The sequence below is a fragment of the Belonocnema kinseyi genome, chromosome 7, assembly GCF_010883055.1.
Source record: "Belonocnema kinseyi isolate 2016_QV_RU_SX_M_011 chromosome 7, B_treatae_v1, whole genome shotgun sequence".
In the NCBI taxonomy this organism is placed as follows: Eukaryota; Metazoa; Arthropoda; class Insecta; order Hymenoptera; family Cynipidae; genus Belonocnema; species Belonocnema kinseyi.
The window spans coordinates 137,087,061-137,111,667 of NC_046663.1; the positions used below are offsets into that span (position 1 = coordinate 137,087,061).

General features: G+C 35.8%; 1 protein-coding gene across 1 annotated transcript in view; it reads right to left on the minus strand.

The window, feature by feature from the left end:
- Nucleotides 1-866: 866 nt before the first annotated feature.
- The window catches only part of LOC117176070 (putative methyltransferase C9orf114), a 40,344-nt gene continuing 16,603 nt past the window's right edge, over nt 867-24,607 (minus strand). Inside the window, exon 2 of the mRNA XM_033366080.1 lies at nt 867-1,770. Coding sequence (XP_033221971.1) covers nt 1,202-1,770 — 569 coding nt within the window. The 3' untranslated portion in view covers nt 867-1,201. The remainder of the gene's footprint in view (nt 1,771-24,607) is intronic.

A 24,607-nucleotide genomic window follows, 5' to 3' on the forward strand; every position in this document is an offset into this window, starting at 1 on the left:
TGGCTGACGAACTCTACCTTTCTTTTCACACCCTTCTCAAGTACATCTAAGGGCAAGCCAGTCAAAGAATTCTTTCAAATTTTACCCTGTTTATAGACTACAGCGTTAGTGACAACAACGACAACAACAAAAACGGCGACAGACGACACCCACGACTAAAAATTATTTTTTTTACGCAAATGACTACAAAACGTCGACATTTGATGGAATCCACGAAAATCATTTTTCACATAAACCCAGTAAATTGTTACTATGTTGAGAATACAATAATTTACTATTTCTTGTGCGATCAAAATTTGCATTTTCGATTTTTTTACAAAATTTAAAAAGTTATTACGATAATCTTCTAGGGACATCAAAAATCAACGTTTTTCTTATAACTTTTCTTCGTATCGTGCGTTGTTTAGCTCGAAATGTTAATTTTCTTTCTTTTTTTTTAAATTTTGAATAGCCGTATATAGAATTTTCAAATATTATAAAAGTGGTATAAAAAATTTTGAATATGCTCTAGGTTCTTCAGATTTCGTCTAAAATTGCTAGCGGACGAACTCGTCCTATCTTTTCACATCCTCATAAAGTATACCAAACGGCAATTTAACCGAATAATTCTTTTAAATGTAACCATGTTTAAAGATTACAATGACAACGACGACAGACAGACACCGGCGTAAAAACCATTTTTTCACTCAGGGGGGCCTCAAAACGTCGACATTTGATGAAATCCGCGAAATTAATTTTTTACACAAAACCAATACCTTCTCACTATGATCAAAATGTAAAAATGAATGAGGATCAACAAATCCACCAAAAGCCCCTTTCCCATGTATTTTGTACGGGGTCCTTTACTAATTTAAAATCTTTAGCTTTCGTGGAATGTGGATCTTTAGATAACTATATTTCGCAAGAATTCTTAGTGGAAAATTACTCTTTTCACAAATTAAGAATTTTAAAGAATAAAAATATAATAATTCAGATTCAGTTGCATTCAGATGCATCATTGTTTACAATTCACTAAACTAGATACAGTATACGCAAATTGAACGATATTATCAACAACAAAATCAATATAATTACGTTAAAATGGATCCCCTGTAAAAGTGGAATTTTATAAAACAATAAGTTGACAAAACCGTGTATCCTGTTTCATGGATAAATTGTGAAACTAAAGTTTTTTCCAGGCACCAATAAGTAGTCGAACGTACTAATTATGAAAACTGGAACTAGTTTTCCTGAACTGTAGATTCTTTAATGGACAATATTTTGGAGCCAATTTCTTTCTTAGTTCTGCTAGTGACACTAGAATCGCCTCTTCGGTTCTGATGGTTTTGGATCCTTGTCCAGGGCAGGTATTTAAATATTCGTTGAACAATAAAGTTGGGTCATTGATATTTAAGTTAGGATCCTGCTCGATAGCTGCTTCTAATCCCGATAAACCTCCAAAGACAATCAAAGCATGATTGTAGTTCAACTTACTAGGAAATATATCATCGATGGACGACCCCTTATCCGAGGTACCTATAGATAAATCATATCCTCCTACGTAAGGACATTTAGTAAAAATTTCAGTGATATTTCTTGCCAAACGAACTGCATATCCCCAGTAAACACCTGTTTCTGATCTGGGCATATTTGGTGATACCACTATGCCGCTAAGCTTTTTGGTATTTTCTTGCTCCAAGGAAATTTTTACTGTTACTCTTAATCCGGGCGTTAGGACTTTGTCGACATGGACGTGGTTGAAGAGCCCAACATTAATCTGAGAGCCTTTTCCTGCAATATAGAAAAAAAAAATTAGTAGAATAAATTTATACTCTACTTATCTTGAATAATAAATATTAGGATAAACAAGGGGTTTGCCGACACCCTCCAAGTGAACGACACCTATGATATAAAATTTAGGGCACTGGCTTCGACAAGACCCGGTAACCCGAGTACTCGGGCGGTTACTAGAGAGCACGAGCATTACTCGGTACTCGGGTAGTCACTTAAAATCGGACACTTGTTATCTGAATAATTCTCGGGTTTCAGGAATATAGTAAATAAATGATAGCATTATCGAAAATATTATATAACCCTTTATTAAATTTGTAGGTACAAAAATATGTTATCAATCATCCACCACTTATTACACAATTGAATTTAAGCGACCAAAGCGACAAATTCAAACAAACTTATTGCTTATAATCTGCACAAGGGTCCCCAAGTATCCAAGTAAGTTGATTTGGAATGACTGTGATATAATTCAACGTAAATATTATTTTTGAACTAAAGTAGAAATAATGTATTTGTAATTTTCTTATCTTAAATTTCAAACCATTAATCGAGAATTGCACCGATCAGTAAACGACACCGAACAGGAGGAAGTGTTTAGGGATTTAAAATCACTATTATTATTGATATTCATCCTCTTATGATTTGTGTATTTATACTGAAGCGTTATTGTTCCCGTAGCGAGATTGTATACTTTCTTTTGATCTACAAATGGGAAAATAATAATAAAATAATAAAATAACAATAATCTAATAACCCTACCGAAGGTTTTCTCGCGTCGATGTCGCGGTAGGGCTTGAGCTTTCCTCTCATGACTTTGACGGCTATGTTGGCGGTAGCATTGCTACTGATAGGGTTTCCCATGCCAAATAGGCTGAGAAACGCATGTCGCTTCCCGAGGATCTCGGGGCGCCCTTGGAGCCACAGCTGTGAGCCACAGCATGCGGAACGGTGGTGATGGTGAGCTGCGAGATGGTCAGGCAGATCTCACTAATCAAACAGCTGGCCAGCAAGAACATCCACGACAAACGGTAAGCAGTGGAACATTAACTGTGCCTGTTGAGGCTGCTTTGGCTAGCGTTAGCTATTTGCAGCCAACTACCTCGACAGAAATACCGTGGGAGAACATCAATTGGGATACCACAATGAAAGAGGAATTGGTGAGTCTCTATTACAAAGTGCGAAGTTTGGACTGAAAATGGAAAAAGGATACCATTTAAGAATGAAATTTGCTGCAAAGTATCCTAATATACAGAAAGTCGCACTAAGGGATATTATAGCTAAGGTGAAGGACATCAGGACTAATCTACACATGACAAAAGACCGAGCAATGGAGATTAAACAACAGGTTGATTTGGCGTGGAAAAACGACGACAATGAACATCATTTAGAGGAAGCCGCGTCAAACGGTCAAGTAGGAGCAATTTATGTTCTTTCTCAATCTATTGATTATCCAACGCCACCACATCCTCCAGAGGTGGATGGCCTTATACAACCAGAGGCAGAAGCAGAGGTTCAGCAACCAAAAAAGTGACGGAAATGGACATACCATATGAACAGAGATGTTATGCGCCTTTCTTTTTTGGCAGAGAAATGTGAGCAAAGTGTGAGGAGAGATCATAGATTCTTCTTACTTGAATACCCAGAGCTAGCCCCAAAAATAAATTAGCAGAATCTGGCAGATCAAAAGCGCTCAATATCTGTAAACAGACTGATTTCGGCTGTTGAAGTAGCTGCTATCAAAATGGAAGTGGAACAGCAGCTTCCTATTGATGAACTCGCCTTGGAAGATGTAGACAACGAAGACTTGATTGATGATGAAGGCATAGGTGCTAGAGATAATGAACAACATGTACCGGATCCATTAGAACCATATCCGGATATTAATAACGATGATGTGGATAGGAAAATCCCAGAAAAACTACAGCACCTTGAAAGAAATTTTGGTCATGCTTTACTAGAGTTCAGATATGTAGAACTAACCCTAAGGCATTCGCTGCCCAAAATGAACATCACAAATGATCTACGTGCACTAATAGCACATCTCGATAGCAAGGTTTTAACTACGTATTTGAACGCAGCACAAACTGCTTTAGAGGTGCAAACTCTTGTATACTGTGCAGCTGTGGCAACCGTTAAAACGTTGGACCGGAAAACTAGGCATGCAAATGCAGTTTTTGTCTCAGCAAGGGATCGAGATCCACCAGGGAAGATCAGGATGGATATGAATGACAGCAAAGTTGGGTCGATTAATTCAATATAAAAAAGGAAATAGAACCAGAAAGCTGATGAACCATGTTACTAAAATCATCCACCCTCGGTACATCGCGACATTTACACCAACAATATTGGATGAGATTATAGACTCCCAACAACAGAGACTTGATGTTCTTACTGCCAGACTGCGTCGATACAAGAAAAGTAGTGCACGAAGGCAACAAAATCCAAACATTCAGACGGATGAAAGAAGGTTCTATCGTGAACTGAGAGTAAAGCCAAATAACCAGCAAGACACCTAAGTCCCTCAATTGGAAGATATGAGCAACTACTGGTCGGGTGTTTGAGGAAAAATGAACAGATGAAATTTGGACACTGCGTGGTTTAAACTGGAGGAAGCAAGGGCAAGCAATAGCCCTGAAATGCAACTGACAGACATCACAGATTTCGATGTTTCTGCGGTCTTGAAAAGGACAAGTAATTGCAAAGCTCCATGTCCTGACATGGCGCACAACGTCTGGTACAAGTACCTGACGAGTGTCCATCTTGCGTTAGCAAGGTATTTTCAGAAAATCATTGAACACCCCGATCTGATGCAAGGCTTTATGCTCCAAGGTACAACGTATATGTTACCAAAAAAACCAGTCGCTCAAAATCCATCTGACTTTCGACCGATAGCCTATCTTCAAATAATTTATAAATGTCTTACAGGTATCATTGCAGGTACGTTATATTCGCATTGTGACGAGAATTAAATTCTTACACAAGAACAAAAAGGATGTTGTAAAAACTCGCGAGGCTGTAAAGATCAAGTCACTATAAACGCTGTTGCCATGACTCAAGCTCGTAAATATCAAAGGAACTTACACACGGCATACATTGACTACAAGCGAGCGTTTCCTTCCGTGCTGCATGTTTATTTGCTTGAAGTCTTACAACTTAAAAAAATCTGCCCACGCATTATTGACTTTCTAAGCCATGGGATAAGGCTCTGGGGTACAAGAATTAAGTATTATGATCATGAACAACCAAGGATAACTGGATCAATACGCCTTACGACGGGTATATTTTAAGGAGACTCCTTCAGCGGACTGTGGTTCTGTTTAGCGTTGAATCCATTGAACAAAATACTAAACAGAATGTCTTATGGGTTCAGAATTCATGATGATGAGAATGGTCATCAAGCGACCCATCTTCTTTACATGGATGATCTGAAGCTGTACGCTAGTTCAGCCCAGAAACTGCAGCAAGTAATCGATGTCACAAAGCAGTTTTTCAATGATATCCACATGGAGTTTGGACTAGATAAATGTAGAACAGTGCATTTAATCAGAGGGGAATTAGAGACCGAAAAGTTCGAGAACGAGTCTAACACCGACTTTGAAGAGTTAAAAAGAATTGTTCGCGTACAAATGACGAAGCACCGAATGCACCACAGAAATTCAGTGATTGAAAGGGTAGTGCTACCACGACATTTAGGGGGTAGGGGCGTTGTAGATGTCGAAAAACTGTGTGAGTCACAAGTTATACAGTTGTGAGACTATTTTAACAGCAAACGAAATGTTGCGCTTTACAGTAGCATCTGTGAAGCGGATCTTGACTATACGCCCTTAAATTTGTCCTCAGATAGGGCCTTGAATATAAGGGTAAAAACCATAGAGGAATTAGAAATAAAATGGAGGCAGAAAGCCATCCATGTCGAGCACCCCAAAACGTTGGATCAAAATGAAGTGGATAGTGAGGCATCCAATATCTGGCTAAGAAAGAGTGTTCTGTAACCAGAGACAGAAGGATTCGTTATTGTGATACAGGACAAGGTTGTCAGCACCAGGAATTATCGAAAACACGTGTTTAATCAAGACGTGGTTGACCGGTGCCGATTATGTGAAGATACCAACGAATCCATCAAGTCCACTGTTGATGGCTGTCGAGTAATGGCTCCAAGAGAATATACGCACAGACATAATGATGTAGCGGGCATTATACATCAACAACCTGCCCTAAGCCTAGGGCTCTTGAAAGAATAGATCCCTTTCTATAGATCCATTCCAATGTCTGTTTTAGAAAACGGAGACTACAGCTTTTATTGGGATGTTACTATCCGATCGGATCATTACATCCGGGCCAATTAACCTGACATCGTGTTGCGGAAAAGAAAAAAGGTGGAAGAGTCTACATCATCGACATTGCATGTCCGCTTAACCAAAATGTACAGTCAACCTATACAACCAAAATCCCCAAGTATAGCGAGTTAAGGCATGACGTGAAGACCATATGGAGGAATGTGAATCATGCATCTATTCATTACATTGTGATTTCGACTACAGTCAATGTGCACGCAAGATGCACTGAACATATTGAACATTTAGGAGTCAGTAGGGTATTGGCAGCAGCTCAGAAGGCGGTTTTATTAAACACCTGTCGCATTGTAAGAAACTTTCTTGACCATCAGGAAATGAGCGACTAAAAATCCGTCAAGTGGCAGATGGTAGCTCTAAGAAAGCATCCAGAGGTGACTGTTTTCACCTCCAATGTACAATTAATCTAATGATACATTGGAAATCACAATTTTTCCTCATTATGGCCCGTAAAGCAGTAAGTGATTTTGCCGAGCAGCATTACCTTTTCTCTGCTTGCATTTACTTGAAAAAATACACACAAAATCTCCTAGTGAGATACAACTGCCTATAATTTATTTTTGTTTAATTAGGTGGGTAATTGCCTATAAAAGAAACCCAAAAGAAATAATTGAATGATTTTGTTCTCCTTTGGAATACTGCATTTAAATCATTGAAACCTATAATCAAATTTACAAGGTTCGAGAATTAAATAAAGAAAGAAAATATTTATCTTAATGAGCCTCGCCCATATTGAGAAAGGAAAGGGATACCCAAGTAAATACAATCTTTATTCATGGACATATCAATCTGATTCCTGAAGGAGTTTAGAAGGCGGTATTTTCCTACTGCAAATCCACGACTCATTTCTCGGTATTGGCCGGCTCGAGAAAAGCTGGGACCCTAGGCGAGTGATTCTTTTTGGTGCCCCCCCCCCATCCTTCTTCATCCTAATCTTGCATAACTTATTAATTATCAAATTTACATCCTAACGATTAAAAAAATTTCTATAATTAAATTTGAGCTTCACATTTTATAGAAATTTTGGAAGGACAATAGTCGCATGTTCGCATGTTATATTTCACAACTCGATTTGAACAAATGACAGCATTATCTTTTTAATGCATGTAAACAAACCTACTCAATAAAACCAAAGTGATTTATCTGCATTTCAACAAAACATGTTTTAAAGAAGTACCTACCTCATGTATACGAGATCGCTTTTACAACGCAATCAAGCGAGTGCTGAAGCATGATCCAACCCACACCAGGTCTAGGGGTCTAGGTAAAAAAAAAGTCCCATTTTCGTCCAAGTCGCGAATACCAGAACCGCGGCCATCTTGATTGCCATTATATTCAGCCGCTAGCTGTTCATTTTTTGCTAGGTCTGGCGATAATCACGCCGCCATGCGGACTTAATAAAATTGCTGAAATCGCCAACAAATCCCGAAAATATCGACATATTTGTCGCCAATCAAATTTTGCACGCACAATTCGCTTGCACTGCTGAGATGATAGGTGGATTTAAAGGGAAAGTGATACTGAAAGTGGCCAGAGATTCTGCTCAAATGTTTGGCAAAAAGATATTTCTAGATACGCCTGCTCGCAAAAGCAATGATCAAATGTAATTTCTTTTTTCCTAATACAGTAATGCTACTTAGTGCAACAGTCTCTTTCAGATTTTGAGCCAACCCCCCCCCCCCCCCCCCCCCCCCCCCCCCCCCCCCCCCCCCACCCAAACTTGGTGCCCTAGGCGATCGCGTAGTTCGCATTATTGTTGAGCCGGCCCTGGGCAGGCATACGTCCTTTCTATCTATACTAAATTAATCGGCTTAAATTGGCAACGCGCATACAATTAGGAAACCCTAACAGGTCCACTTTACGAGGGAACCGCAGTTCTTTCCTCAAAGCTGATGTTCTGCCGACAAATTGGAAGAACAAGCTTTCTTGTCAGGAGTAGCTATTTATTAGCTTATCCTTTTGGTACTCAGGTAGGTTCCCACTTCGATGCTACCTCTGCTGTCTGTGCGCTCTGCTGCTGGTGGCGATTTTACGAGGGCTTACCGCATACTACTTACTATGTCGGTAAAATCTATGGCTGCCTAATCGATTTGCGATTAAGTACGTTTAGCAAAGATGGAACTTCTTAATACTTAGTTTCGCATCAAAAAAAAATATATATTTAGTATCATTTATGTGATTAATTTGGATTTTCTAACCTCAAAGGATTTTTGAAAGTCAAAAATCAACAATTGAGACCCAGAATGAATTTGGCAAGGTTGTGAACCTCAAGAGCTTTACATAACCACACAATATCGAAGGTGTTCTTTCTCGACAATAACTTCTTCTCTTTTGACAAAAACACTCGCAAGTTTAACAAACAATAACGATATCAATAGGTATTATTCAATAACTGAAAAAATCTTCTCTTTCACATGAAGTCGTTTGCGTTAGAAGAGAGGAAATAAGTAAATCATCATCTTTTTCTCCTAAAAACCTACTTTTAATGTGTCGACAATACACCTTTTAACCCTAATATGAGCACAAGTGTTAAATTTATACAATGCTTTTTATACATTTTTTTAAGTTTCAGTGTGTTCATTCAGAAGAATAAAAGTTTATATATTTGATTATATAGGGCATTTCGCGGGAGAGTGAAGAGTCATGTCTAAGATTTTTCTCTACTTTGGGCTGTTAATAGTGTTTAGGATACTATGTTGTTAAAGAAGTAAATTTTTCAAAATTATTTTCTATTACGCTATTCAAAACATCTGAAAATATACTAAAACAGAACTATCGGGGAATTCCCTTTATTTAACTATGATTGTTAAAAAGGTCGAAATCCTTTAACATAGGTTAATAAGTCCTTTAGATCTTAGGACATTTGAATTTCCACACGCCAGTCGCAACATAGTCCCGCCAGAGGCGGCGGAGCCCTAGGGGGCACAGGGGCAATGCCCCCGACATAAATCGACCATGGGCCCTTAATAACAATGCCTATACATCCCCTGGCTCAGCCAGGATGGATATTATAATGATCTAACTGTTAGGATTATACACGGTAAAAAAAATGGCTGAAAATTGCAAGTCGGTTTGTAAACGTTTTACTATGATTCACGCGTTAATTCTACAAGTTTATTGTGAACTTGCAGCGATTAACAGTGCAATTTCACAATAATTGTATCAGTTTTACCCTAAAAGTGTAATATTAACACATTAATCAGTGGACATAAAATTACCAGTGTGTGGTAAATTTAAACCATATTATAACCGATATTATCATACACTTTTACCAGACTTCTTTAAAATCACAAAATGTACTGTAATCTAATTCATATGGAAAGTATAAAAAAGCAGAACGATGAAAATTTTGCCAGAATTTTTTTATTCCACTGCAGAGAAAATATAATTGCCGGGCGGGTGTCATTCGACAACACAACGTTTTATGTATCAAATGTAATATATTTTAAGTATCGCATCCGTTCCGTCTATATGAAATTGAGATAAATTCATATTGCTATAAGTGTACATGTTCTGATGTGCGGCTTATAAGGTGAGTAGAAAAAGTTCCTCCTTGAGTGTGCCTCTGACATTTTAAATTGACAGTTGAATTTTACAAGGGGGAAGTAAAATTACACTGTCTGGAATTTATGTTACGGGAATTTTCCTATCTGCATGTGACTTTATCACATTAATTTTCAACGATTGCAGTAAAATTCCCACGTTAATCACTAGTGTTTTTATGTCTACTGATTTATGCGGTAATTTTCAACCACTTTTTATATGGTATAGAAAGAGACTACGCCGTGAACTGGAAATTTTTCAGTTCTTGCTTGGTTTTAATGGGTTTTCTAATCCCCAAATTACTCCCCGTCTTATTCGAACCATTTTGGTAGTCCAGTTGCACTTTAACTAAATTTGATAATTTTCATTACTTGCTGAAAATTGGTGACGTGAACATCGTTGTCGAAACTGAAAAAATTCTGTGAGGATTGAAATTTTAAACCAGATACCAATTTATACCTTTTTAGTGCTGCGTGACATGAGTTCTTCAATTTTGTTGTCATTGTTGCCAAAAACAGGTATGTTTATTATTATTTTAAAAAAACATTTCAGTGCTAAAATGTTGTCACTGGCTTATACTGCCCAACATGTCGAAGGCATTTTTGGTTAGAGATGGATTTTTATTTGATCATTTTTGCACGGGGCTGTCCCGGTATATATCATCAGTCACGGACGCATTTTTATAATGCAATCAAGTAATCTGATGAGAGCAGTCTGCCCAGACATATTGGACAAAGCCTGGTTTTACCCGATCATTGACGGACTGGGTTGCAGTCAAGTACACGATGTGGGAATCTACAGCTTAAGGTGGGTTCCGAATCACCAAAACCTCGGTAAAGGTACATTGAAAAATTTCCAGAGGTACCGGCTCAGGGATCGAACCCCGGACCTCTGAGGTGAAGTCCGAGTGTTAATGGTTTTCTTTTCTAGTATCTTAAGGGATTTAAATTTGTACTTCCACTGAAGCAAGGATTTTTTTCATACTCTATAGGTTGATATCAGTCCAAAAAAAATTGATTAACAATTGCAAAGTTATAATATTAACATAAACCTTGGTATTTTTATGTTTTTTGCAACATTTGTTCAAATCTTTGAAATCTCTTTGAAATATTTGTGAAATAATTAAAGTCTTTGTGAAACCCTTTCAATTTATCCGAAAATTTTTCAATCTTTGGGACTTCATTAAAATATTTTCAATCTATCTGAAATCTTTGTGAAATCTTTCTGGGACCTTTGTGAAATCTTTGCCAAGATTAAAAATATTTTTTAAATATTTGATAATATTTGTGATATTATTAAAATCTTTATAAAATATTGATATACATCCTAATGTCTAGAAAGGGAGAGCTGTGAAACTCTAAATTTGAGAACCACGGGTTGGAATTTTTACTTTGAAATATTCAAGTTTTCCAACTCTCGCCTTGACGAGCTTGCTTTGGTCATCCTATTGTTCGTAGGTACCTGAGTGCCGTGCTCAGACTTGACGTACGCGACTAGCGACATTGGACGGACATGGAAAAACTCTACGATTCAAGCGTCGCTCTCACCGTCCAGAGATTCTCCATTTTAACCTTCCGCTTATTCTCGGGAGTAACTTAAGATCGCATTAAAGGGTTATAATTATTATTATAATTATTAACTTATATATATATATATATGATTATTTGAATAATATATATATATTATTCAAATAATCATTTTGCCGTAAAAAAGTATTATTGGTGGACTATGAAAAAAACTATAAATAAATATCAAGTTAAAATCGTGTGTTTTACGCTGCCAGCTGCTTATTGTCTGGGTTTAAGTGTTGTTTATACATGTATGTTTAATATAGAGCGCGTGGATCTATAGACGCCTGAGGATGACCGACAGATTAGGTCGAAACGTCGCGAGGTGTAGAAGAATTTTTATATTTTGATTAAATTATTGACTCGGATTTCCTTGTCTTTTTTTTCAAACTTATCGTAAGACCAAAGAAAAAATTGAACTAATCTACATATTTAAGTTGAATATAAAACATAGTTCATAATCGGAAAGAGGAGAAAAGCACTGGGCAGTGTTTAGTAAAATATGTTTTTTATTACGGCCATTCAACGATACGGGTTTTTTTCACAGTATTTATACAAGACTTTTTTCCCCAGCGTTTACTAATATGTATTTTTTTACAGTGTTCACTGAGATATATTTTTGTTCATCGCATTTTACAGAAATGAGTTTTTTCATGGCGTTATGATAAGAAGTGTTTTTTCACAGCGATATAATTTACGGGCTCATTCTTCTGAGCACCGGCGATATACTATTATTCATATTATTATATTATATTATTGTAGGAATATTGTTATTATTAATATTATTGGTTGATAATTCGATGATTCGATCCCCTCGACATGGAGCCCCTTTCCTGGGAGTACACTGACCTCTTTTGAGGGGACTTATAGTTTAAGGTGGGTTTCGAACCACCAGAGCCCCGGTTTAAAGTACATAGAAAAATGACCATTGGTACCGACACAGGGATCGAACCCCAGTCCTCCTGCTTGTAAGCCTAGCGCGATATCTTCTGAGCTACCGGGACTCTATGGAGAGATGTTAAATCCATTAAAATGAGTAGTACAATATCCAGCATCCAATATAATAAATGCAACATGAATTTTATACCTGTATTTCTTATTTCTTAATATTTGTTATTTACTGTTTATTGTTTATTCATTATTTATGTACAATTTTTATATAGTATAATATATATAAATCAATGCATCTGCCCCCCCCCCGAAAATAAAGGCCCCACCGCTTCTGTACAGGGTGCTTCCACCGGGGGGGGGGGGGCTTGGGATCTTACTTGACCTGGCTTTACAGGTGTCTCGAAAGGTGACAACTTTGTACCTGATTTTCCCATTCTAGGTTCCACAAACGTTAATAGCTTCTTCTAAATCTTTACTCTTTCTTCGCTTTAACCATAATGCAAGTTAAGCTGTTATTACCTAATCTCATGTGCATTTGGCCAACTGATACAGAAACTCAAATTTGTCCCAAACAGCATGTACCTTTTATAAGGGCAAGATATCTACTTCAACTTAATATTAAATAAGTTGTGTATACAAAAAGTACCTGCGAACGAGATGAAATTTTGTCAAAGTCGAAAAGAACTATCCGGTGCACAATATCAAAAAAGAAATCTCCTTGCTGATAAAGTAACAGAAAAATGTGCAAATGCGTTAACAAGAGTCTTGTCAAGATTCGGTAAGTAATTATTATTATTGTTTTTGATTATTTATTTTTTGTTTTTTAAGAATATTTTATATCCTTAATGGTAAAAAATTACACGCGTGTTTTGAAATCCATCTTTCGGATATGTGGAAAAGGTGTAGTATTTTCTCAGGATCATCTGTGATTCTTTCAAATTCTTGGGGTATCACCTTTAGCCAGTGTACACTTTTTGACCAATTAAAAAAATACCCCTTTTAATAATGCTAACTTTATACTTGCTGACGATTTTGAAGTGAAGAAGTTTTCTGCGATAGTTTTTTAAATATAAAATTTTGATAAAATTATAGAAGCAATTTTGATAAATTTTTGGAGAAATTTTCATGAAATTTTAAATCTACTTTAAAGACGTAAAACCCTTACTTTATTCGCTTTCTGGAAAAAGTGATTCTTTTTTTTTTTTAATTTTCAATCGGTCGACAATTAACCCTCGCCCCGGGCTTTTCAAATGAAAATGCGATTTTAAATGGTAAAAGCTTGTTTTTCGACAAAATTAGAAAAAGCAGTACATCTTATTACCTTTTTGTAAATTAAAGTTTACTAACGTATTAAGAAATGTTATTTCCTGGGATCATTTAAGTAATTTTCATTTGTTTGAGCAATTTTTGTTACCTTCAAATCTTCAACAGTCATTGCTTTATGGAATCGATAACGCATTTAATGAATGCTGAAAGTGATATATTATGTAATAAAGTTTGCAATTATTTATTCAATTAATCATCATTCACTGGCGATTTTTAATGCGAAAGGAGGAGAAAATTCTAGATTCTTTGCATTTCATACATTATAACTACAAAAAAAATCATTCCTGTAAATAATTGGTTTTTAATTACGTTATTAAGAGTTATTTTGTTACGTCTGTTTCATTGATGAAACAAAACAAAGTTTAATTACCGACATATATAATGCACGAGATTTATAAAAACTAGAAGAATTTTTTCTTCTTTGCTATGAAAAGAAGCAAGTGGTATTAATTGTTTAAATCATCGCAAATTGTCTTTGAAAAAAAAAATTTCGCTCTTAACCTTCTTTATCGCCGACATTAATCTAAGAAAATAATACATTTTCACACTTTACAGGATGAAACAATGGTTGAAACAAATAAAAAATTGTTTAAAGAGTTTCAAAATATCTTGAAAAATTGCTACAATTAATTCATAAATTATAGTGAAAAATCGAAAATTTCAATATTACGCCAAAATACGCGGGCTTGTAAAAACTCTAAAAGAAGACTTGTAGTACTTTTTTTAAATATGCATAAAACATGCTATAGAAATACCTATGCTTAGAATATCATCAGAATAAGTAACCAAGTGTAAAGCGCGATATCTGGAATTCACGTGCGCTTATTTACAATTTTAAGCGAAGCATCTTGCATTACTGCAACTCCATTTTAAATGCTCGGAAGAAATTCTGAAAATAAAAAAACTTCAATTTGCACAAATTCATTTCGAATTTGAATTTATCTTGAACTCTTATAAGCCTTCACTATATACGCACATACACAAAAGATTTAACGCATTGTATACAGGCTTTAACTCCGGCCAAATTGAATGAACTCCATTATGACTCTACAGTTCTCTAAAATACAATGTAAATAATATTAAGATTTTACAGAATCATTCTACTGAAATTATATAGCCTATATTTAGCTTATATTTAACTTCACTTACATCACTTCCCTTAAGGCATAAGTGATATTTGCTTTTATATTCCTCCTTGGGGAATAATTGGTGCAAAATATGTTTTCTGTAGGAAAAGTTTACCACTTTACATTTGTGTGTAGAATATGCCTGTGTTGAATATCTTCACTCAGAATATTTGCTGTATAGCAGCAACAATATTTAACGTTAAACTATAATCATGTCATTTTCTGTAGGATCTACTTTTTTCAAGAATATTTTCTGTACTATTTGAAATATGTGGTGCAGAATATATTTTATGCAGGAATAATATTGAACATAATATTTTTGCGTGCAATGTTTTAAGGATATCTTGATGATAAATACTACTATTTAATTCTGTGTAGAATATACATATTCTGTGTAGAAAATATTTTATGTAGGAAACATAGAATATTTTTTCTACAATATTTTGAAAATATTTTCATGACAAAATAATTACTATTTACTTATGTGTAGGATACATTCTGCGTAAAAAATATTTTGTTTAGGAAAAATATGACCAGTATACGTTGTGTACAATATATTTGGTGTAGAATAAATTTGTGTAGAAATATGTGTTACTCAAAAAGTGTACAAACAAAAAAGCGCGACAATTCTAAAAGTGAGAATCCACTAATTTGGAAAAAATCACGGGTTATCCTGATAGAAAATCACAACTTTTTTTCATGCCCCAAGAAAAGATATAATAAAATAATTTTTTTCACTTCGCGGCACTTAAAAATCAACTGTTAAATACATTTTTTATATTGATTATTATTTATAATCAATATAATATTGCGTTGTGTACAACCATTTTTTTATACATAAGAACAATTAAAAGGAAATTCCCCCGTTGGAGAAGTTATTCAACAGAATAACAACGTGGTTGAAAAATCAGACGGGCATGCACAAGTCACAGAATCATTTGCCACTCAATCATGTTATTGATAAAATGAAATAAGACGAACCGCAGTTTGTTGAGTATTTGAGTTTTAAACATTAAAAACGCGAATTATCAAAAAATGGTGCAAATTTTTGTTAAAAGTGTGGTATTTTTTCATCTAATATAGGAATGTACTCTTTTGTTTTTAACTCTAGTAGAAATTATTTTCTTAAGAAGTGTGTACAAAATTGCAAAAACGTTTCAAACTGACGACGATTTTTATGAAAATATACAAACTCAAATTACCCACCAGTCCCAGCATTTTTTTTTTCTTGTTTTTTTTTCTTCTAAATTCTCCTTAATGTAGAAACTACAGTAGACTCCATGATACTTCTCGTTTCCTGATTTCTCCTTCGTTCGCTTGCCCTCACTCCTTGTCTCATCTCACACACACACATATGCGACCGGCTACATCTACTACGCCGTACGTGGCTTGACGCAGGAGAGAGGGTTATCTGACACTTCCTTTTCGTTTCCCTTACAGCCCCAAAAACAAAAAGTGTCGTAGAGTGACGTCCGCTAAAAAACATTTTTTAGGGTTTCTTAACCGACATCTAAAAATATTTAGTTTTTATTTATTTTCTTGGCCATTCGTCACAATGAGCGTCCTGTATATTTGAATATTTGCCGTCCGCCAACAACGTCCCTAGTGACGTTAATAGATACTATTATTAGTAGCGAGTCTGACCACAGTACGGACGCCACGGACTCGAGAAGGGAACCACGGAGTCAGTTATCGCCGGGACGTCTTAGCGAACGGAGGTTTTTTCTCTCGCGCTAAGATAGGGGCAGTAGGTGAGTCTGGCCTGAGCTATCAAACCATAATCGCATCTCTCCGGGTTGTAAACGTTTTTTTTTCCTCGAGGATCGTGTTTGCTTTCGGAACCGAGTTTTCTTTTGTAACGTTCAGCTTGAACAAAAAAATAAAGAGCCTTCCTATTTTAACGGTTAGCCAGGTATTTTTACTTCTTGGTTGCTCCCCTAAACCAAATCACTTGGACAGACGTTACAACCCTTAGAGCTGCTTGGAGATTCCGCCGGTCCACCACAGGACGTGGTCTTAAATGATCGCAGGTAAACTATCGTCGATTTCCGCTTTAGGTGCTTTTTATTTTTTTTTATCTATTGTCCTACGGTTCTTTCTGAGGATCGAGGTTCCTTTTACGCTTTTTATTCTACTATCCTACGGTTCTTTCTCAGGATCGAGGTTATTTTATGCTTGCTTAATCTATTATCCTACGATTATTTCTTAGGATCGAGGTTCTTTTTATTCTTTTATATCGAGTATCCTACGATTCTTTCTCAGGATCGAGGTTCTTTTTAGGCTTCTTAATCTACTATCCTGCGGTTCGCATTTGGGGTCGAGGTTCTTCTTATTCTTTTCGAGTGGGCAAACAAAAGGGGAAAATGGCTATATTCGAGTTATGTGCAGATACAGATGGAGCCGGCGAAAAGGAAACCGAGTCTCCATAAGAGGCGAACTGAGCAACGCCGGAAGGCGTTTGAAGAACAGCAGAACGCTCCACCCGGAGTGCAGGTAGCTATTCCCGCAGGACGGAAAAGGAGGCGAGATCGACCGGACAAATGATGACGTGCCTATCTTGCGGCCCATCCATCCACGAAACCAGGTAAAGATTCCCCCATACCAAAAGTTTCACTCCCGATGAGTAGTATGATCCCACTTGCCCGGGTTATAACGGCAGTCCCAATTCACCCAGGCCCCTCTGTCTCCATTGCCCGATCTTGGTGATTTTTCGCTAGAATAGGAGCTTAGCCTAGCCGAGGAAGCTCTTCAGGCTAATGAGGTGTCGGCCCCACCAGAAAAGGTCCTTTCGCCGATTCCGGTTACATTGGAAAAGGTGATTGGGAGCTCCGATGAGCCTTTATTCTCAGAGGGCCACAGTTATCGGATTTCGGGCACTTCGATGGAACCCCTCGGAGAAGACGATGCTTTAGACCTCCGGACCTCTCCGATCCGTCTGTCCCCTCTAACTCTTCCTAGATCGTCTGTCATTCATGTAGATTGTCCTGAGGCGAATAAGACGGCTTCCCCAGAGAAGGTCCTCCGACAACCCACTCCAGGGACGAACATCACTTTCGTTGACGGTAAGGCGTCATTAATAAGAAAAAGAACCTCACTCGAACCGTCAGGGGGCGCTCTCACAAAGGGGAGACATTTACGGATCAGGGGCTGGCTTCCTACTCAGTTTGTCAAAGTCCTTCCCAATTTCCCCCGCATAAGCCTTTCCGGAAACAGCGGGCCCTGAGGGCGATTTTCGGCCGTAAAGGAAAACGATCCTCCCTCTCCCCACAGCGTTGGATACCCGAACACCGACCTCTAAGCCCACAGCAGAGGTCGAATAAGCTAGTCAGTCATTGGATCTCGCTATAGAAAAAATTGACCCCCTTGAACCCTTCTGCGGCGTCAAGAGTCTACTGTATATTACATTATAGCAAGTAATTTTATCGTCGAAATGTTACTTTAAAAACGAACAATCTTTTTTCACTTTTGACGAGAATTTTCATTTTTCAAACAAAAAGTTCTCTCTTCTCTTCAAGGCGAGGTCATGTAAACTCTTTACATTAGAAAGAATCTAGAGAAAATCTGTTATCTAGAGAAAAACTGGATCATTTAGAACATTTGACATGGTTCGTATAATTTTTTAGAGATATAAATTCAAGTTTTTAAGAATTAAAGAATATTTTTGATATCTTTTAGAACCATTAGGAGTATACAAGTAATAACATATGTCTGATTTTTGTCCGCAATAAGTGATGCTGTAGAGGATTTCGTCCCGGCATACGAAAATTTTTTTGGGAAAAGTTGTGAAATATCACATTCCATTGGATTGATGCTTTCCTGTGCATTTAATACGCTTTTCAAAAAATTCCGATTTTTTTCAATTTTTTACCAAAAATCACATGTTTTTTTGTTTCGTTTCTCTGTAGCTCAGATCCTGATGGCCATATCTATAAATGATCAACAGATGAATTAAAATAGACGTAAATACCTGTAACTTCAAAACAAAACAAAAAAACATTGTCCTAGCTATAATAGATCGCGAGTTAGCAACTGCCAACGGTGACCCATTTCGACTTGAATTTACAGGTAAATGCCTAGAGTTAAGTTTTTGGCAAATAGCTCGTTTCGGGATTGTCATGGAAGATAGTTCCTCGAAAGTAAATACAAGAGGACTTAATTCTGCGCAATTGAAAAAAAAATGTTCCTATCCCCAATAGGTCACGAGTAATGACCTTCTAAACATGTCTATTTTTTTGTCTTTCTTCACCGAAAATTCGAAAGTCGTGACATTTTTTTTTTTAATTACAGGTATTTATGTCTACTTTCATTCAGCCGTTCACCATTTTTAGATCTGGCCATCAGGATCCAAGCTACAGAAAAACAAAAAAACATGTGATTTTTTGCAAAAAATTGGAAAAAATCGGAGTTTTTTAAAGGCCGTAACTCCGAGACTATTGGCGATAGAACAAATTTTTTTTCTAGTTTTACGCATAATTTTATCAACTTTAATGTTCGTAAGATCACTTCTACCTCTTAAATGCATAGGAAAGTACCAATCCAATGGAATGTGATATTTTGCACTTTTTCCCAACAAAATTTTTAAGTTCCGGGACGAATACTTGTTCAGAGAACCTGACCCCATATTATGCACCCCCAAATGAAGTACTTAAGAGAGAAAAAATGACTACCCCAGAAATCACCACATTAGCACCATTTTTCCGACCAGATGACTGGATTATAAGGGAACATAAAAAATCGGAAACTCACTTTCTCGCGCACAATACTTGGATGGAAGTTGAAGTAAGATTAAAATTAAATAAAACAATCGGTCAAGAGCAACAAAACGTTTTAGGTCACGCAAATCAGCATTGGAGAGGAGTCTTAGAAAGATTAATGAGCATTGTTCCATTCTTAGCTGTGGATAATTGATCTTTTCGAGGATCTTCAGATAACTATTCACACCGCAAAATGGTAATTTTTAGGTCTCGATCAATGATTTTGTCAATATGACACAGTTATGTTAGGATATTTACGTCGGGTGATGTCAAAATAATTAGCTGACCATTATTTGGGAAACCCATTCATGAATTGATTTTTACTTAAATAACTTTTATTTGTACAGGGCTTCACCTTAGTACCCTCTCATGATCTAGAATAATTAATTGCGCAACTCTAAAAAAATTTTTCAACTTTGGAAAAAGCCTCTAAAATGTCTAGACAAATGCGAGTATTTCTCTAATAAACTCGCATGCACTTTCGAGTTATCTCTGGTTGTAATTAAATTTAAACAGGGACTTTAAGCCCATCTTAGTAAGAGACAAGTTTTTACAGCTTATACACAGTGGATTCATCTGGCGGTATATGTGCTCATGGTAAAAGACTTCAATTACGCTTTAGCAACGCGGACGACCCGTATATAGACCGTTGTTTCATCGTAATTTAAAAAAATATTTTAAAAACAGTGCAATAGGTAGTAATAATACCGGTTATATGTTCCACTGAGTGACAAATGACAGTAAAATATACGGAAAAATATATTGCAAGAGAAAATATATTATACAGGGTGTCCCAGACTCAAATTTCCGGACATATGAAGCTATATAAAATTAAAACAATTAAATCAAAAAATCAGTTGAAGTTTTAGTTTTTGAGTTATAATTTGGGCTGGACCTATTAGGCTCCCGGCATAAACAGACATGCGTACGTGAGCGGAAGCCCAAAGCAGTGTTATTAAGAAAGTGCCGAGGTAGGCTTAGGGACGTAAGAACAACCGTGACTAGACTACGCTGGCTGCCCGCTCACGCACACATGACTGTTTATATCGTGCTCCTGATAAGTCCGGCCTCAATATTTTATGACTCAAACATTAAAACTTCAACTAATTTTTGGAAAAGAAATTTTCGATTTATTTTTGTTATTTTTATGCAAGCATATAAGTCCGGACACTTGAGTCTGGGACACTCTATATAAAAATTTAAAAAAACACTTAAATTAATAAAAATGAACGTTCTTACCATTATAAAATTTGCATGCTTTTTTAAATTCTTATTAGATATATAGTGCATATATTTCCTTATAAAAATGAATTTGTCTAAAATGTTCAAATGATTTCGATTTTAATATTATAGTTCTGCTAGCAAAGTTGTATTTATAATTGAGAAGATTATAACTGCATGTATTTTTTTAAGCAAGCTAAACTTTCCCTGGCTCAAATCCAGTTTAACGTGTGCCAGATGGTAGCCAGTGACCAAAAACTAGTCTTTGCGATTACTTTTTCAAAATTGTACAAAAAATTCTCTAAAAATTCATGGATTTTTTCCGCGTGCCACTCTACCGAATACGATTTGATTGAGTTGTTTTGGCCCGAAATTAAATTTTTTACTTCGAAAAAAAATTTTGAATTCCATTTTTTTTATCGATGACATATATTTTCGTCGTAATTTTTAGAGATGTGGAAGGTAGTTGAAACGTTGATAAGCAAAATTTACCTTTTTAATTACAATTTTCCCGCCAAAACACCTGTAAATGAATTTGATATATTTGGCTTAAAATTATTTACGCAATTAACAATATTAAGGAGTTCCATCTTTGATGAACGTAGCGTATCGAAAATCGATAAGAAAACCATCGAATTTTGCCGACATAGTAAGTAATATGCGCAAATTCTTGTAAAATCGCCACTAGCAGCGGAGCGCACTGGTATACTGGAGTGGGAACCTACCTGGCTACCAGATGGGTGAGCTGATAAAAAGCCGCTACCGACTAGAGTTCTTCTAGGAAGAGATGTGTCGCCACTTAAGGTGGGTTTCCGTATGCGCGACTGGAGTAGCGCAACTCAAATCGCGCATTTCAGTTTATGACTGCTTCTCACTGAATCTTATGGAGCCCTTTCCTAATGCGCGAAACCCGACGCGCATTAGTCTTCAAGTCATCTTCAACCAATGACAGAATGTAATTAAACTGGCTGATATTAACGCGGAAAAATTGTCGGAACAGTGTGTCATCATTATAAAGAAGCCGCTCAAATAAAATGTTCTGGAATCCCCCAGTCTCCTGTTTAAAAAAAGTTCCCGAATTTCACTTCGACTTATCTCATTCAATAAAAGCATAAGAAGTGCTTCCTCTTCTTCTTCCTCTAGAAGATTAATTATTAATTGATCCATGCTGTCATGGGCTACTGTACAACCTACTGCAGCAAACTTTCAAACTGGACTGACTACAGACCATGATCTAATAGATCATGCTACAGACAACGAAATGAAAATTGACCTGGTCGCTTCCGGACGCTCCGTAGGAAATTCGCAAGAATCACTAATCGCGCGACTAGTTTTGCGCAAATCACGTAGCGCGACTTCAGTCGCGCATATGGAAACCCACCTTTACTCCGCTTCTGATTGGTGCCATGAAAGCGGAATCGGAAGTTTTGAAATTGGCGCGACTTTCAAGTCAAATTTAATGTTCAGTACTGCTAGAACAGTAAATAAATATAATAAAAATAATAATGATACGTGTAATAATGATTATTTAAGACTGTTTGATAAAGGCTGTAACATCTAATAGATAGTAAGTAGAATAACAATAATAATAATTTAGATTTCTTCATTGAAAATTATTAAAACGTATAAAATAACTTTTTTAATGACATGATTTTTTACAATATTTATTAATTAATTAGCTTAATCAAATTTGATACTACAAATTTTCAATTTTTACGAAAAAAAATTAAAATGAGACAAAATATGAGGAAAAGTTTCTAATTGTATTATTTGTGAAGGAAAGTAAAGAAATTGAATTCTGAGGTTACGGCCTTTTCTTGAACAGCTGTTGATTAAATTATTTCGAATAAAAATAAATTTAATTCATAGAGAAGACAAAAAAATGCATTGGAATAAAATTTAAAAAGGTTACATTTATTTCAAAATAGGTCTTAAGTATTTACAAAGCTTTGTAGTAAACCAGCAAGCAATGTATTATTATACCCTCTTACTAATTTCGGTAGAAAAAAATTCTAAATTTCTTGCATTAATATCTACAGAAGATTGTAATATTTGCAAAGGACTATAGTAACTTCGAAAGAGACCGGCGCACTGATTTAGTAAGCGACTTAGTAAAAATTGGTGCTGCCAGATTAGGCGTATACACGTATCCTTTACACGAGCATACGACGTACATGTAGACTTATTTATTATGGGATGTTGAACTCTTTCGCACTATTATAAATTTATTTAAATTGTAATTTTACAGTTCACATGATTACATATAGTTTATACTTTATTATATACATGCAGGAATATTATATTATAAGCGGAAACAGAAAAATGTGATAAAATAAAGCTGCTGGGAATCGAACACGGGCCTCCAACGTGGCAACACGTCGATATTCCATTCACCTAAACTAGATAATGAGATCCAGAAATTCATCGCCCTTATGAAGTAAATGCTAGCACTCAAATTAATTTCCATTAAATTATTCTTTAATGGTTGACAGTGATGGGATTTTTTAAATTCTAAGCACTATATCTTATCGTAATCAAATATCCTAATATCGAGGTTTAAAAATAATTTTTTGCTCTCTGTGGAAAATTTGTTTTTCATGTGTAACTTTTCGAAGAGATCTTCCGAATTTGTCTTACTCCATAATACAAAAATAGAAAGTGTCATAGTATCATTCATATTCCTACAGACAATAGCAATTCCTCTTACAAATTTAGTCACTATGTTATTTTAGGTACTTATTACTTCTAGTCTTTTTATATAATTTAATTATGTCTCTACTAATTTATCCTATCTAGGATTTCACTATAAAAAATACTAAGACTTCGTATTATCAATAGGAAAAATGTCATGTAAAAATAGCATAGCTTACGACTATTGTATTAAAATATACGAATTACCGTTATGGTCCCTAGATTGTAACCTAAGTTAGTAATTTTTGCAGTACAAAGTTTGTCAGTTTATATTATATTTCAATTCAATTTTTTTTAATTATACATTATATATTTCAAATTTATACATTATACTATTAAAAGTAATAATTGAAGGCAAATTACAGTTAAAAAAAGAAGATAGTTTGTTTTTCTTTCAAGTTTAGAACTCTAAGAACCTAAATTCTTATTGGTAAGTTATCTGCCTAGCCATGCTTTTGTTAGCATATTTGTTTTCAATGTATTTTTCCTTTGACTTCGCTTGATTACACATTCTTAGACGAAAGAGCAACTTTGCACAACTGGGTGCAATGATCTGAATATTTGTTCCATTTCCTGGAAAGTATCAAACGTAGCTTCTTTCACGTAGAAGAGCAAGTTTTCTTTTTATTATTTATATTCTTAAACAAAAAAGCATATTTTCAAAACAAACACTACACGAAAATCCTTAATATGAAATCTCTAAACGATATTGTCGATTTCGATTGTCACACTACTCGATTTTCATTGCTATATGCGTGAGACACGAGTCATGAATGGGTTAGACAGAGTTGGAAAATATTGAAAAAATTGTCACGATTGCTTGTTCTTTGATAGCTACATGCGTGCGAAAGGGACACTCGTGAGTCACCGTGAGTTAGACAGTAATGGAACGTTACACGCGTTTTCTTGAAGTTAAATGATCCCAACAGAGCTGGCTTGATCTGCGCTTGCTTGGATTTGAGTGACGTTCATTGGCAACGGTGCGCGTTACTTTATTATTATTACACCATTAAGCCATTTCGCTTTGATTTTTAAACGCGTACGCGAACTAGGGCCAATGCGCGCCGCACAGTTCAAGCATGCGCAAGTATTTTTGGATCACTGTTGGGAATAATAATCGAATCAAATTTCGAGGTCGATAATACTAATCAACGCTTCTCATTTACCACCACCTTTCCACCCGTAACATTGCAATCGCAATACAGGCCATCTGCAACAAAAGACGGGAATTTTCAAACAAATAATTCCATTTTTAACTAAAAAAAATGAAGTTTCAATAAAAAATATCAAATTTTAAACAAAAATAGAATAATTCAGTTTTTAGTATATAAAACTTAATATTCAATAAAAAAATGAAATTT